This window comes from Aethalodelphis obliquidens, unplaced genomic scaffold (assembly GCF_003676395.1).
Source record: "Aethalodelphis obliquidens isolate GAN/ISIS:26980383/991018 unplaced genomic scaffold, ASM367639v1 scaffold4, whole genome shotgun sequence".
Taxonomy (NCBI): domain Eukaryota; kingdom Metazoa; phylum Chordata; class Mammalia; order Artiodactyla; family Delphinidae; genus Aethalodelphis; species Aethalodelphis obliquidens.
Window position 1 is genome coordinate 39,485,174 of NW_020837948.1, and position 13,844 is coordinate 39,499,017.

The 13,844-nt window shown below is 41.2% G+C and overlaps 1 protein-coding gene across 12 annotated transcripts in view; it reads right to left on the reverse strand.

Moving 5' to 3' along the window:
* Positions 1–13,844, reverse strand: part of CAST (calpastatin) — a 128,050-nt gene that overhangs the window by 17,959 nt on the left and 96,247 nt on the right. For all 12 annotated transcript variants that reach the window (XM_027100560.1, XM_027100558.1, XM_027100562.1 and 9 more), the window contains 9 exons: positions 13,436–13,519; positions 12,074–12,121; positions 10,814–10,909; positions 9,040–9,135; positions 5,378–5,479; positions 4,820–4,903; positions 2,491–2,541; positions 2,248–2,319; positions 1,032–1,130 (listed from right to left, as the gene is read on the reverse strand). In XM_027100560.1, coding sequence (XP_026956361.1) covers positions 1,032–1,130; positions 2,248–2,319; positions 2,491–2,541; positions 4,820–4,903; positions 5,378–5,479; positions 9,040–9,135; positions 10,814–10,909; positions 12,074–12,121; positions 13,436–13,519 — 732 coding nt within the window. The remainder of the gene's footprint in view (positions 1–1,031; positions 1,131–2,247; positions 2,320–2,490; positions 2,542–4,819; positions 4,904–5,377; positions 5,480–9,039; positions 9,136–10,813; positions 10,910–12,073; positions 12,122–13,435; positions 13,520–13,844) is intronic.

A 13,844-nucleotide genomic window follows, 5' to 3' on the forward strand; every position in this document is an offset into this window, starting at 1 on the left:
CTGTCATTGTGGCTGTGTGTATATACACAGACACACACATAGACACATGGAGAGAGGGCATTTTACTGGTTTTAAGTGCTTCATTAGAGCCCAGGATTATAGCAGCTAATGGTGGTGCTACCCACAGCTGGGTCTGGGCTTTGTCATTTGTGCCTCTGGATGTTCTCAGATGATCCCACATTAACCCAACAGGATGAAAATTCACTCAGAATCTCAGAGTACAGCACTAAGTAAGCTTTGATGCTTCATCAAAAGGAAAGGAAGCATAGCTGACTTCACTAAAGCTACTTCATCTCCAACTAGCAGATGGGGCACTTCTTCTCAACCAAGGAGATGGGGATCTGGTTTAGGGCGATTTCTTTATCTTTTGATGTGCCGTGGTCTCCTGGATAATGTATAATTTGGTACTGCAAAGTAAATCAATCAAGGAAGTCTGGAAAAGCTCTGGTCCCACAGTCTTACCTCAGAACATGTAAATAATTAAAACAATATTGACACTAAGGTTCTTCTATTACTAGCATGAAAATGACAAGTTTTTACTGGTGTGAATGGGAGGAAGACAATGCTATTCCATGAGGAGTCTGTGAATTTTGGGGGCAGAGAGAAGCTCAAACACTGAGCAATTCCTTAAAGTAAACTTGAGGTTAAATAATGAGTAGTATTTATAGCATGGATCAGGAAAAATATAAAGGAGGAGAACATCGATGATCAGGAAAGCTAAATAATTTTTAAAAATCTAATAATCTGAATATATACACAACGCACATTATTGTACTTCAATTCTAATAAAGCAACAATATTAAGCTCCTTCACTGTGTGTACAATACTTTCACATACATTGTTTTATATATTTAATCATTTTAGATATTCTCTGTCATCTCCCTGTCTCACCAGTCTTACCTCTTCTGAAACGGAAGGTGCCTGTTCTTCCTAACAATTTTGTTGATTTTCATTTACTCTGAGGAGGAGTCCTATTTTCTTTCTCCTTGTTGTTGCTGCTGAAAAACGTACTCATAAACTCTGTTGCTTACCGGAGTGTCTGGGGGTGGACCTGCAGAGTGGTTGGTTGGAGCTGGGGTTTGGGAAACCACTTCAGAGATGACAGCTGAAAGTTTAGCATCTTCCAATTGCTTTTGTAAGAAAACAAACAAAAAAAAGATTTTGACCAGTCATATGGTGTATGCAAATTATGCCCACACACCATCTCTTAAATACAACTCTCAGTATAGCTTTTTGATTGTTTTTCTCTTGATCCAAATGGAAGCACAGCAACACAGCATCTTAAGAGCCATTTTTATTCTACGTCCTATTCCATACATTATTTTATACAATTTCCTATTCCCATTTATTAATCCTAAACGTTCAACAAGCTACTGATTTAGAGTACTGTAGTTTATACATTTCTTGTTGCACGTTTAGGTTGTTTGGAGTTTTCAGCTTTCTTCTCTGTAATTAATTGCTCTGAATAAGTTCTAGAAGTGGCTCTTTTTATGGTGCTAGCTATATTCTGCCAAGTGCCCTCTCAAAGTTGCTAGAAATTCACAGTGCCACAAGCAACGAAGGGCCATGCCTGTTTCCCATGGCCTTGCTTGCCTAAATTAGAGATTTATCACATTTTAATTCTGATCATGTATTAGGTATAAAATTATGTGCTACTATTGTTTTAATACTTGGTATATGGGATGAAGAAGCTTCAGTTGTATCATTTTTTCTTAATGTTAAATGGTATATTATTCTAGAATCTTTCTGAAATAATGATTTCTTTTCTCATTTTAAAGAAACACTGAATCTGTCATTTATGTTCATTTCTGGATTTCTTTCCCATTGGCCTGTGGCTTCGCTTTCTGAATCAGAACTGTATTTTTTGTCATTACTGTTAATAAATCCTGGTGTTTAGTTGGGTTAATCTTCCCTAAAAATACTGAAAAATGCTTTTCAGTATTTTTTCATATTTTTATGCATTTATTTTTCAAATGTATTGGACAACTCAATTTTAAATTCTCTTTTCATAGGTATACGTGATAGAGTACATGCTCATTGGTTCAATTAGTTACATGGTCGAAAACATCCACTGTGCTGGACCAATATTTCAAATGGAACACATTTTTTATGGCTACAGTGGGTTGAGGGCCATTAATTTTGTGATTGTTTCCTCAGCTCCCACATCAGGTTCTAAGTCACAAGTTTCCATTTATTTCTGCTACCCTAAAAGTACGGAAATAAAACCAGGAATCTCAGAAGACTTACAAGAGGTGAAGTGCTTGGGGGAACGGCGAAGTCCTTGGACAAAGCATCAAGGAGGAAGTCTTCACTCAAGGGCTGCAAAGAACCAGGAAATGTATCAACAAACACCACCTCATCAGTCTCTTCAAAATGTTGTCACTGTTTATATGCTGATCAACTCATTCCACAGAAAGCTATGCCCTCCCCGCATTAACCATCAGGGCCAAAGGAGAGAGAGAGACACTCAGAGAAAACTGGCTTGCTTACTGGGAGTGGTTCCTTGGGCTCCTTTGGCAGTAGTGGTTTTCCATCTTTATCCTATGCAGGGGGACAGAAACATGGCATTGGGTCATTTCACGTGTATCCTACGTACGCACCTTGTAAACATTATAAGAGGTCGACAGGTTATACCTGATGATATTGTACATTACAAATTTGATTCATCATTTCAGGAAGTAGATTCTCTCACCAGGAAATATCCTCTGATTAGCTCATGTCAACAAACAGCTGGCACACATCGGGCATTCCCTAGGCACGGGGGCTGCAAACGGATAGAGCGTGGCTTGCCAACCTCAGAAGCCCACACTACTGTAGGGGGAGCACGTGAACAGTTAATGTAGTCCGTGGCACGTGGGGCTGTGACAGTGTGCACAGGACACTGAGGGAGCACGGGGATGAGACCCTCACCTGCCTGGGGAGTGGGCTTTGCACAAGTTGCCTTGAAAAAGCTGGTTAACTGTAGAGGCAGCACATCCTGAATTACCTCTGCACCAAGCCCTCTACTAAGCACCGGGAATACCACAGAAAGTAGGACAGACAAATCCCTGCCCTCAGGGAGCTCACCCTGAGGCTCAGATGATGCCAACCTTCAGATGACTCTGAGTGCCACTTCTGAGGAACAGGACAAAATCGCTAAAGCATTTGGGGCTCTTCAGTAAAAGAAGATTTATAAATAAATGGTAAATCCCATGTATCTACACACGCAAAAAGAAGTGCAAGAGTCTCTCTTTAAACACACAGTTAACCCCTTGGAAGACACGGGGGTTAGGGGCATGGACCTCCCAAGCAGTCAAAAATCTGTGTATAATTTATACTCGGCCCTCTGTGTCTGTGGTTCTGCATCCATGAATTCAACCAGCTGCAGAAGGTATAGTGCTGCAGTGTTACTACTGCAAAAATCCGAATATAAGTGGACCCACACAATTCAAACCTGTGTTGCTCCAGGGTCAACCGTGTACTTCTCCTGATAAACTGGTCAAGGTGTTTTTTGTTTTGTTAAAATTCAAGGCGATGCAATGGTTGAGAGTAGTATCACCAGCTTCCCTTTTGACAAACTCCTTTACCCCCATTTCCACCTCCTCTGCACGTTCACATATACCTTCTGACCACTGTTCAGTGAGGAGGGAAACAGCCTGAGGCTTGCTCTCCACCATCCTTTAGCTGCAAAGGCAGCACATTTCCCAAGTGACACACAGGAGCAGGGGCGAGGGCACGTCTGCTCCACACTCAAACTGAGATCATCGCGTGTCTGGAAGGGGGAACCTGTGGTCTACCCTCAGGGAGCTGAATCTATTGAAGAGGCCTGATGGGAGCAGAGCTGAAGAAGAACAACATAGGATTTAAACAAGAGATCAAGCCAGCACCTGGAAATGCTATAAAGCTACAGGTAAGTAGTAATGGGTGGGATCAACAAGTTCAGAGAAGGATGAAACTACTGCAGAATAGAGCGGTCAGGAAAGCTAATCAGCTGCATTCTTAAAAACTGCTACTAAAATTCAGCAAAAGGAGAGAGAAAGTAACCAGCCTCCTACTCTGAAGAGAGTTACGGGCACCTGACCAGCCTTTTTTCAAATGTGACAGCTGCTTAAGGGCCACATAGTCTAAGAACCTTGCAAACAAACAAGCCGAAATGAATAGGAAGTCCATGGTTTCAACTGAATTGTGAAATGCAGAAAGGAAGCAGACTAAAGGTATCCAGAATAATAAACTTTCAATCAGGGAAAGCACAGTATAGTTCCTGCCTTTGCCAAATAAATGGACGAGTACACCTGCTGCATACGAGGAGCGTCAATCTGATTTTCCTGCATTATCCACAAAGTGGCATATCTCTTAAGTAGCGGCCTCCCCCTTGACACTTGGTCTGTACAAGCTACGTTCAAAAGAAAAGAAATGGGTCAATTACCACTCACTATATTCAGTGTCAAGTAGGCTCTCTTATCTGTCAACTTATATTTAAGGTTTGTAAGTCTTTCCTCAGGAAGTGATTGTTGCTCATTTTGGTTTTCCTATCTGTATGAAGGTTTCCTAAGTTTTCTCTGCTTCTGGTATTCTAACAAGCCACCTATTAGACAGGCAAAAATTAGGTAGTTAAGACATTATATTTCTTTCACCTAAGGGAGGAGTAAAAGGCCACTTAGGAATATTTTAGTTTCCTAGCTGGTGTGCAAACAGGGTATTAGTGAACTGATACTATTTGGTGTAGAAATACTAAGAAACGTGATCTTTATATCCCAGGTCTGTTCGCATGTCCCTTTTTCATGTATATGAAATTCAATATAAATTAAAATAAATTAGAAAAAGATCCCAGCCTGTTTACCTTGACCTCTTCTAATCTATAATCAGGAGGAATTGTTTCTTCTTTTTCACCAAGTTTTTCACGATCTTCTTCTTTGGCTTTCTCCTGAATAAAAATGAAACCATTTTCATTGTTAATACATCTTTTTCTCATAAAGTGGACGCCTGAGTGACTAAATTTGAGGTCAACAAATCCATTGTTAGGTTCCTACAGCAACTCCATCTTTGACACTGTATCCTGGTTCAGCAGGCTCAGACAGCACCACTTTTAGCCTGCTGGGCTAAGAGGCAGTCGTGAGGAGCGGTAGAGGCAGTGCCACTTCTCTCCTGACTCCTCAGCAATGGAATTGCAGGTGGACAAGGTGAGACTCAGAACTCTGATACGTGCACGCCAGCCATCCACTGCTGCACCTAAACACCGATGCTCACTCAGGGTTTGCTTATTAAACAGGACATGCACAATAACAGAGAAAGACAGCTGGCCATGTGTTGTAGGAAATTTTTAAAAATGACTGGGTTATCTGGGGAGTCAGGGCGATCAACGATAGCTCCTTCCTAGAAGTATCTGAGCTGCCATTACCTTGACTTTATCCTCCACAGGCTTTCCAACTTCTGGACCAGCTTCCTTTATTCCCAGGCTTCCAGCCAAGGCTTCTACAGCATCGCGTGGCCCCATGCCCTTCTAAAAGCACATCAGGGGGTATACTAAGTAGGTGGTTAAGCATTCCTTTTAAAAGAGACTACAACAAACAATTCAGATGGGCATCGCCTTATTTCAGGCCTAGATAAGAAGCACATGTCATCTTTTAATAATCTAAAAAATCAACTGAATTAGAATCTATGTTTAAAAATCCTGAAGTGTTAAAAGTTAGAGCAAGTTTCTTAGGTTAAACATCAAGTGTGTGCAATTTATGTACTGACAGTGAGAAACTTTTAAGATCTAACCCACGTTTTGGTTCAGAAATTAGGAAGTTAAGAGAATGGGTGACACCACACAGAAGCTGAAAGCCAGGAAAGAAGAAAGAAGTGATCTTTATGTGACTGTTAGAGATGGCACAGGAAAGCTTTCAGAAAAGCCCTCGAGAGGACACTCTTCCCAGTGAAACAGCCGGGCCCCGGAGGCAACGGCTTCGGCTGAGCCTCTGCTGAGGCACAGAAGCTTGCGTTCTCTATGTGGCTTCTACTGGTCAGAGTGGATTCACGCCAGTTCAGGTGACGGCCTGTGACTTATTAACCCGAGCGGCCCAATGAGAACAGTCTACCTGGGGTCCAGTTGTTGAAAATGAAATGTGCTCCCTGTGAAATAATGAGCTCTGACCACAGTGGTATTTAAAATGAAACTGGATGAACACAGAACATAAACGGCATAAAGGGAAAATAAAGGATAAATTATGTGTGGGCTAAAGAGAGGACCAGATCCAGCTTTTTCTAAACCACAGGTCATGATCCATACATGATGAGCTCTTAAAATCAATTCAGTACTTCATGGTCAGGACTTTTTTTAAATGAAGAATATAAAATAGAATGCGTCATGCATACCAAGGATAAGTATCATTTACTAAACTGTTGTTCTACTGTGCGGGTCCTGGGTTGCAGAATCCATGAATTTCCAACTCTGGTCTTGGTCAAAAGTGTGAAAGCTCCTGAATTAAACAGTCTCAAAGATTATTCTTATTGTAAAAGAATATGACTTCACATGGAGTACATATTGGACTTTTAGAGGAAAAGCGTCTTTCTGTTTTATATAGATTAGCCATCGTCCTAAGTAAGAAAAGTGTTGCTAAGCTGCACCACAAAAGTAAAGATCACCAGTGAAAAAAGGGCCATCGAGTGGAAAGTGATTTATCACCATCTAGTGGTTGGACACTGCATAGATTTTATTCTGGGGGGCAACAAACATCCCTGATGTTTCCAACCTGCTTGGGATTGTAACTAAGAGCTGCAGCGGTCCCCAAGTCTTAGCCAAGCAATCTGATTGCTACCTGATCCAAGTCACCTGCTCACACTTCTGTTTTCTACTCTCTGCTGCAGAATCTTTGGAAACTACTGCTTCCCAAGCCTGTGCCCTTTGGCTCAAGAAATAAGTGAAACCGAGTTAGAAAAGCTAGGAGAAGCAGCAGTCTTAAGAGCTAAAGAATTTGGAAACAGGACCAATGACAAAAGCTTCTATTTTTTTTTGCGGTACGCGGGCCTCTCACTGTTGTGGCCTCTCCCGTTGCGGAGCACAGGCTCCGGACGCGCAGGCTCAGCGGCCATGGCTCACGGGCCCAACCGCTCCGCGGCATGTGGGATCTTCCCGGACCGGGGCACAAACCCGTGTCCCCTGCATCGGCAGGCGGACTCTCAACCACTGCGCCACCAGGGAAGCCCCAAAGCTTCTATTTTTGTTGTCAGGTTCAGAACTAGAACTCAGGTCTTTGGATTTGCTCAATAAACTTTCTTTTTCTACAACAAGAACTGCAGAGGGCAGACATTCATCTCCTTCCCCTGGGCTTTCTGTTTCCTTTTGCTCACTGATCCTCCAGCCTCTCTTGAGTTCTCTGACCTTTATCACACTCTGCGGCTATTCTTTCTGGCTCCCATGGGTGTCACAGTCCCAGAAATGCCAACTGACCTCAGTGATGATAAACTCGGCAACTGTGGTAACCAGAGTTGGTGGAGTAGAGGCCCAGGAAAGGCAGTCAGAGAACAGAAAAACAAGAGCTCTTTTTTTTATTTTTATTTTTTCCTCTCCATTAAAAATCCAATGCTCAACTCTCTACAGTCAGGATAAAGCTGGAAAGGAACTAACTCGGCTCTAAGGCCCTGGCAGTCACAGTTGACACAACAGGTAGATGACACATGTTTAGGTCACAAGAGTTCTGCCCTGGAATATTGGCTACTGTCTTTTTGATTCCAATCACTGCCTGTGCCTACTTCCTCTACCAGTCTCTTCCCAGATTCTCTCTTCCTCTCCTGTTCTTTACCACTGTGGCCTGTGCCTGAATACCACAATGTAAAAGTTTTTGGAGGGTACCCTGAGACTCTCCCGCCAAATAAAAAGGAGGTCACGTCCTAAGGCAGGAGGGAGACCCTGGACTGTGAGGGGACTCGCAGCTGGCACCCAGGATTTCCCTGGCAGGAAGCAGCCACTCAGGGTACCCAGGACTCTTGTCCTACATCTTCTTCAAGGCCCTCTTCTCTCAAACAACTAAATGCACATACCCCAATACCTGAAGGGCTCCACACCTCTGCGCTGGGCTGTCCTGGGTTTGCTGGTCTCCCCAGGAAAACCGTGCTGTTCCCACTTCTCAGCAGGATCCTGTCCTCCACCTGCAAACCTTTTCGAGTTCCTCCTGGAAAGCAGTTCCTTCACCCATGTTCCTGCTGCCCTTTTCCCATATGAGAATGATCAAACTAAACTGTAAGCCTGAACCTGGCCCATATCCAAACTAGACCTGAAGGGGGCTGAGAGCAGGGGCCATATCTTACATCTCAGCTGAGGTTCTGAAAGGTCAAGTGAATTGCTCAAGGTCAACTCGAAGTTCATTGCCCTCGTTTATAAGAGACATGATCAGAACAGCCTTCACAGTGTCCTTGTGAAAATTCAATGAGAAGATATTGCAAAGCATCTAGAACAAGTTTAGTTACTCAGAGTGTAGATTCACTAAGTCTGTACTAACGAAACATAGTTCCATCAGCTGTTATTCTCTGAGTCAGATTCTGTCTGCTAATGGAAACAAAACTCACTGAATTCCAAAGAAAACAGATTCAACTAGTTAAATATCATACTTTATAGAAAAATTAGAAAGTGAGAGAGGCAAGAAAAGAAGGAAGGGGAAAGGAAGTGAGTCCACCTGTCTCCCTTCAGTTGCGAGAGGAGTCATGATGACAAAGGTACAGATGATTCCACCAGGAGAGTCAATAAAAAGTAATATCGGGCTATTTGTGGGACACCAAATCAGCTTGAAAGACACAGGAATGTGAAGAAGCATGATTAACCACAGTAGCCGAGGAGCTAGAAACAATTTCAGAAGGTCAAAACAAAACAAAACAGTTTGCAGCAGTTGAATTAAAAATTTAAATCTAGCCTGAGTTTCTAGCTCCTCCCAGAAGCCTAAACAGAGGATAATATAGCTATCTAAGATTTTATTTTTATTTTGTTAGAATAAAGTAATATGACGGTAATACACAGCAGAAAGGGCAGAGGCGGAAGAACATTACTTTCTCAAGACATTTCTCAGTGCCCAGAGGACCACTCACCGCCGAGGCTGACGGGGGCGGGGCCGACTGCACACAACACAAGGAGGTCCGAGGCACGGCCGCTTCCACAGGAGTAGGGGCAGCAGTCTGAGACTCCTGCAGAAAGAAGCAGGTACAATGACGAATTTTTAGAAATTTATTAAGTCTGAACAATGATAGAGCAACAATACAGTCTGCTACACCATATGCTGTGAGCATGACTTTCTTGAATGCCCAAGGATTTTGAGCAGTAAATAAGTCAAGGCATGTTGAAACTCTTCAGCTACCATTACTCCACCTTGGTTTCACCTCTTCCCTTAGGTAGGTTACTAAACTTCTCTGAGACACAGTTTGCACATCTGCAAAATGAGGACAATTATAGTACCTATATCTCAAGGGTTGATAGGGGCCTTGAATGAGATAAAACAGGCTAAGTGCTTTGCATAGTACCTGGGAACACAGTAAGCTCAGTGAATTTTATCAACTATTATTATTTATATTATTTGCCATCATATAATATGTAACAATAATAATATACTAATTATAAATGCAATACAATATTTTATTTAAATACCTCATTTTTATATATCTAAGAGCACCCTGTAAATTGTAAATAGCTACGTACAAATGCAAGGTAGTAAGACTATCCCAGGGGTTCTAAAAGTGAGGTCCCTGGACCAGCAGCCTCAGCACTACCAGGGAACTTGTTAGAAATCCAAATTCTTGATCCCCACCTCAACATACTAAATCGGGAATTCTGGGGTTGGGACCCAGTAATGTGTGCCTTAACAAACACTCCACGTCATCCTGATGTGTACTGAAGTTTGAGAATCACTGTGCTATTTTGTTACAAGAGTAAAATTTCAAACAGATTGCTTTTAATCCAGACATTTATGGAAGCCTATCCTGTATGCAAGGTGCTCAGCAGATGATCATTAATAGGGCATGAGCTCTTCTTTCAAGGAATTTACTATTTAAAAATATGTATAAATGTTAGAAGTAAAGACCAGTGCAGCTAAAATCTTGTTTGCAACATGCCTCAACAGGGATATATAAAGAAAGCATGACAGACCTCCCTGGTGTGTTGTATTCTGCTTAACAAGAGTTGGAAGGGTGGTAAGGTTTGGGGAGGGAAATGCAGGAGACAAAGGCCATATTTTAGCTGAGCCTTAAAGGGATGACTACGATTTTAGTTGATCTAGAATTTGGAGAGGTTATTCTATGCAGAAGGAACCATATGAGAAAAGCCTTGGAAAACACACAAGTACTTACAATCTGAGTTTAGTGATAGGGGGACACATCTTGGCATGAAAGGAAGCTGGGGCCCAAATACATGAGCAGGAACTTTTTTGTAGAGAATGGGAACTCCTGAGGGTTGGAGCAGGGGAATGTTGTGGCTACAAACATGCTTGAGAAAGAATAATGCCGGTGGACATATGGGATGGGCTGGAAGGAGACCAAAGACACAGGCCATTGCCATCTTGAGGTGACGAGTGATGACAACTTTAACTAGGTCAGTTACAGAAGCAGGAATGGAAAGAAAAGCATGGGTGTGAATGCCTTCCTGAAGGAATAATTAACTAAAGGACTTAAACTGCAAGAATATGAGGGTCAGCCCGGGAAAATAAAGCACATCCAGAAACAGGCAAGATGAAAACTGCATGTGAAAAAAGATGGCAAAATGGGCCTTTTTATCAGCCACTTCCTGTTAAAAGTTTTGGTCTCACATTTTTAAGATTATAGACAAACATTAAAAAACAACAAAAACTAGCGATTTTTATTTTTAGAAACGTACTTCTGTTTTTTCAGTTGGCTTAGATTGTTTTTCTTTACACTTAGATTGGTCAAGATCTTCTGAAAGTTCATCAATGAGTTCTGATTCACTCAGGGGCTGTAACATAAGAAATATTATATAATATGAAGAAAATTATTTTTACTTTGAGAAAAGAAAAAAGCTTTCATAGAGAAAAAGGTTTTCTGGTAAACACATATTATGTCATATTTTAGGATCTAAAACCAAAAGTTAATTTATACAGGGTATATGTTTCATTTATCAATGTAAGGTAAGTGTCATGCAACAAATAAGGAATACTAAACACCTCAGTACCACAAACATGTTAATGGTTTATTTAGTTAAAAGTTTTCCTGATACTTCAATTTCAGAATAATTTTGCTCAAATAAGATTGCCTGTTTGTTCCAATGAAGATCTTTATCATTTTTCCTTATGTGATGGTTTTTCCTACTTCCAGCGACTTTCCTTATGAATAAGTCAGAGGAAACATAGATCATATACTCCTTCCCTATGGCTACATGCGGTTTTGGCAGGAAAGTTCTGCTATCCCTAGTTCCTTCAGGTGAAGTGGTATTATTCGTTTACTGTAATTAGTCAAAATCTCCACATGCTCTGATCTATGACAGAATGGCATGTAATTCAGAAGCTGGGCCCCAGGGTTGGAGAGACAGAGTTTCGAGTCCTAGCCTCGCTATTCCCTAGCTGTTTGACTTTGGGCTATTTACAGAATCCTTCTGTGTCTCAATTTCCTCACCTGTAAAATGGGAATAATAATAGTGCCTTCCTCATTCAGTGAGGACTCAAAATGATAACACACAACAGCATTTAGTGTAGTGTCAGGCACATAGTAAGTGACTAATAAATGTAGTTGCTTAATATCATCATGATAGGTAACTATGCTGATTAACACCAAATTAAGTAAAGGCAGCATAGAATCATTAGAGCACCTGATGCTGTAATTAGGATCAAACCAAGTGCTAACAACCTAATTTAAGGGCCCTCTTGATATCGGCTCCTAATGTTCAACGAACATCACCTGTAAATTTGTAATATTTTAGTAATAATTCATGAGATAAATAATCATTAAAATATGCGAAAAAGAGTCAGAGATCTAAGCCAGGTGTTGCTGTCAAAAGTTCCTCTTTCCTTAATAGTAGGCTGTCATGCAAGTCTCTACAGTGAGATCTGGTCTGTCAAAATTATCTGTTTATACCTTACAGTTCTATTGTTTTCTAAGTACCAAAAAACACTTATTTCCTAACCTTGGGTTTTTCTTCAACATCTGGCAAGAGTGGTTTTCCATCTTTATCCTGTAAAATGAAATTAAAAATACATTTAAAATGAATAGAAAATTTTGCTTTCTTGTCCCATTAAGTTTGTTTTAGAAATTCCAGGATATGAGAGGAGAGATTGTTTTTTTTTTTTGCCATATATCTGAGTGAGTTTGTGTTTCAAATTAATTTATTTAGAAAGTATCAGAATAAGGAGTTGAGCTGTAAAAATCAGGAAACCAAATGCTATAAAATATAATGCAATTACTTTTCTTTAAAAGTTACTGAAGGGACTTCCCTGGTGGCACAGTGGTTAAGAACCCACCTGCCAAAATGCAGGGGACATGGGGAATTCAAGCCCTGGTCCGGGAAGATCCCACATGCCGCAGAGCAACTAAGCCCGTGTGCCACAACTACTGAGCTTGTGCTCTAGAGCCCACGAGCCACAATCCTGAGCCCGCGTGCCACAACTACTGAAGCCTGCATGCCTAGAGCCCGTGCTCCACAACAAGAGAAGCCACCACAACGGGAAGCCCGCGCACCGCAACAAAGAGTAGCCCCTGCTCGCCACACCTAGAGAAAACCCGCGCGTGGCAATGAAGACCCAGTGCAGGCAAAAATAAATAAATAAAATAAAATTAAAAAATTACTGAAAAATAATTTCCATCTTTTGGATAAGGAAGTAGAATTTTTAAAAAAGTTCTTTGGCTAGAAAGATGCAGCTGCATCAATGAAAGACTGAAAAAAGCTTCAGTTCTCTAACCCAGGGTGAAGAGGTAAGATATCATTCCTATAAAACTGGTTTTTCAGAATTCACAATTTAGAATGTTTCTAAAAAATGAGAAACTTTCCATATATAAGCATTGTAGCTATTTTCCACCATATGTTTATGTGTATTATTTCAAAGATAAATTACAAATATAAGTACAGGAATAAGTCCACCATCCTCACGTCAAACTGAAACCAACAATAACAAAACCATCTTCACTGAGGATACTGGTAAATCATTGTATGTTTATCTACCACTTAGAAGATCTATGTGCTTTTATCCATATAGCAGTTAGAGAAAATATTACTCCCAAATTATTCCTCTGCTTTAAGGTTAAGGACCTATGTCAAGCATGGTTAATAGTTGAAACACTTGAATTTGAGGGAATTTTAATAACCACACGGTCATTACTTAGGAAACCCTCTTTTAAAGGGTCCAACTGTAGAAGACAGAGAATAAAGCATTCAGGGTCTTCAGAGTTAATATCAGACACGTCCTTAAGCATCATGGGGACAGACAGGACAAAATGCGATGCGAAGGCAGGAGGAGTGAGCTGCTGTCACGCACCGTGGCAAACAACGTACCGTGGCTGGTTTTAATCTATACTCTGGTGGGACTGTTTTCTCATCTTCACCACACTTCTTTAGTTTCTCTTCTTTGGCTTTTGCCTGAGGAAGGTGGAGAAAAAAAATAAGCATTGCGATAATACATGTGAAATAAGACATCACTTTATCCATGGGTGTCGTGGAGGAGACCAAATCAGATTAAAGTGCCCAGTGAGCCGTTAGGAGGAAGGCAGTGTAGGGTGATGGACAAAAAAACAACACAGCCAGGAATCCCAGGGAGGTGTCCCTGCCCTGTCTGTATGACCTTGGGAAGCCACCTAGGCTTTCTTCGGCTCAGTTTCTTGAGCTGTAAAATGGGGCTACTAAGAATCCTTACCTAGCTTGCTGACTTGTAAGGAAGGAGCAGCAGAGAAAATTAAATAAGATA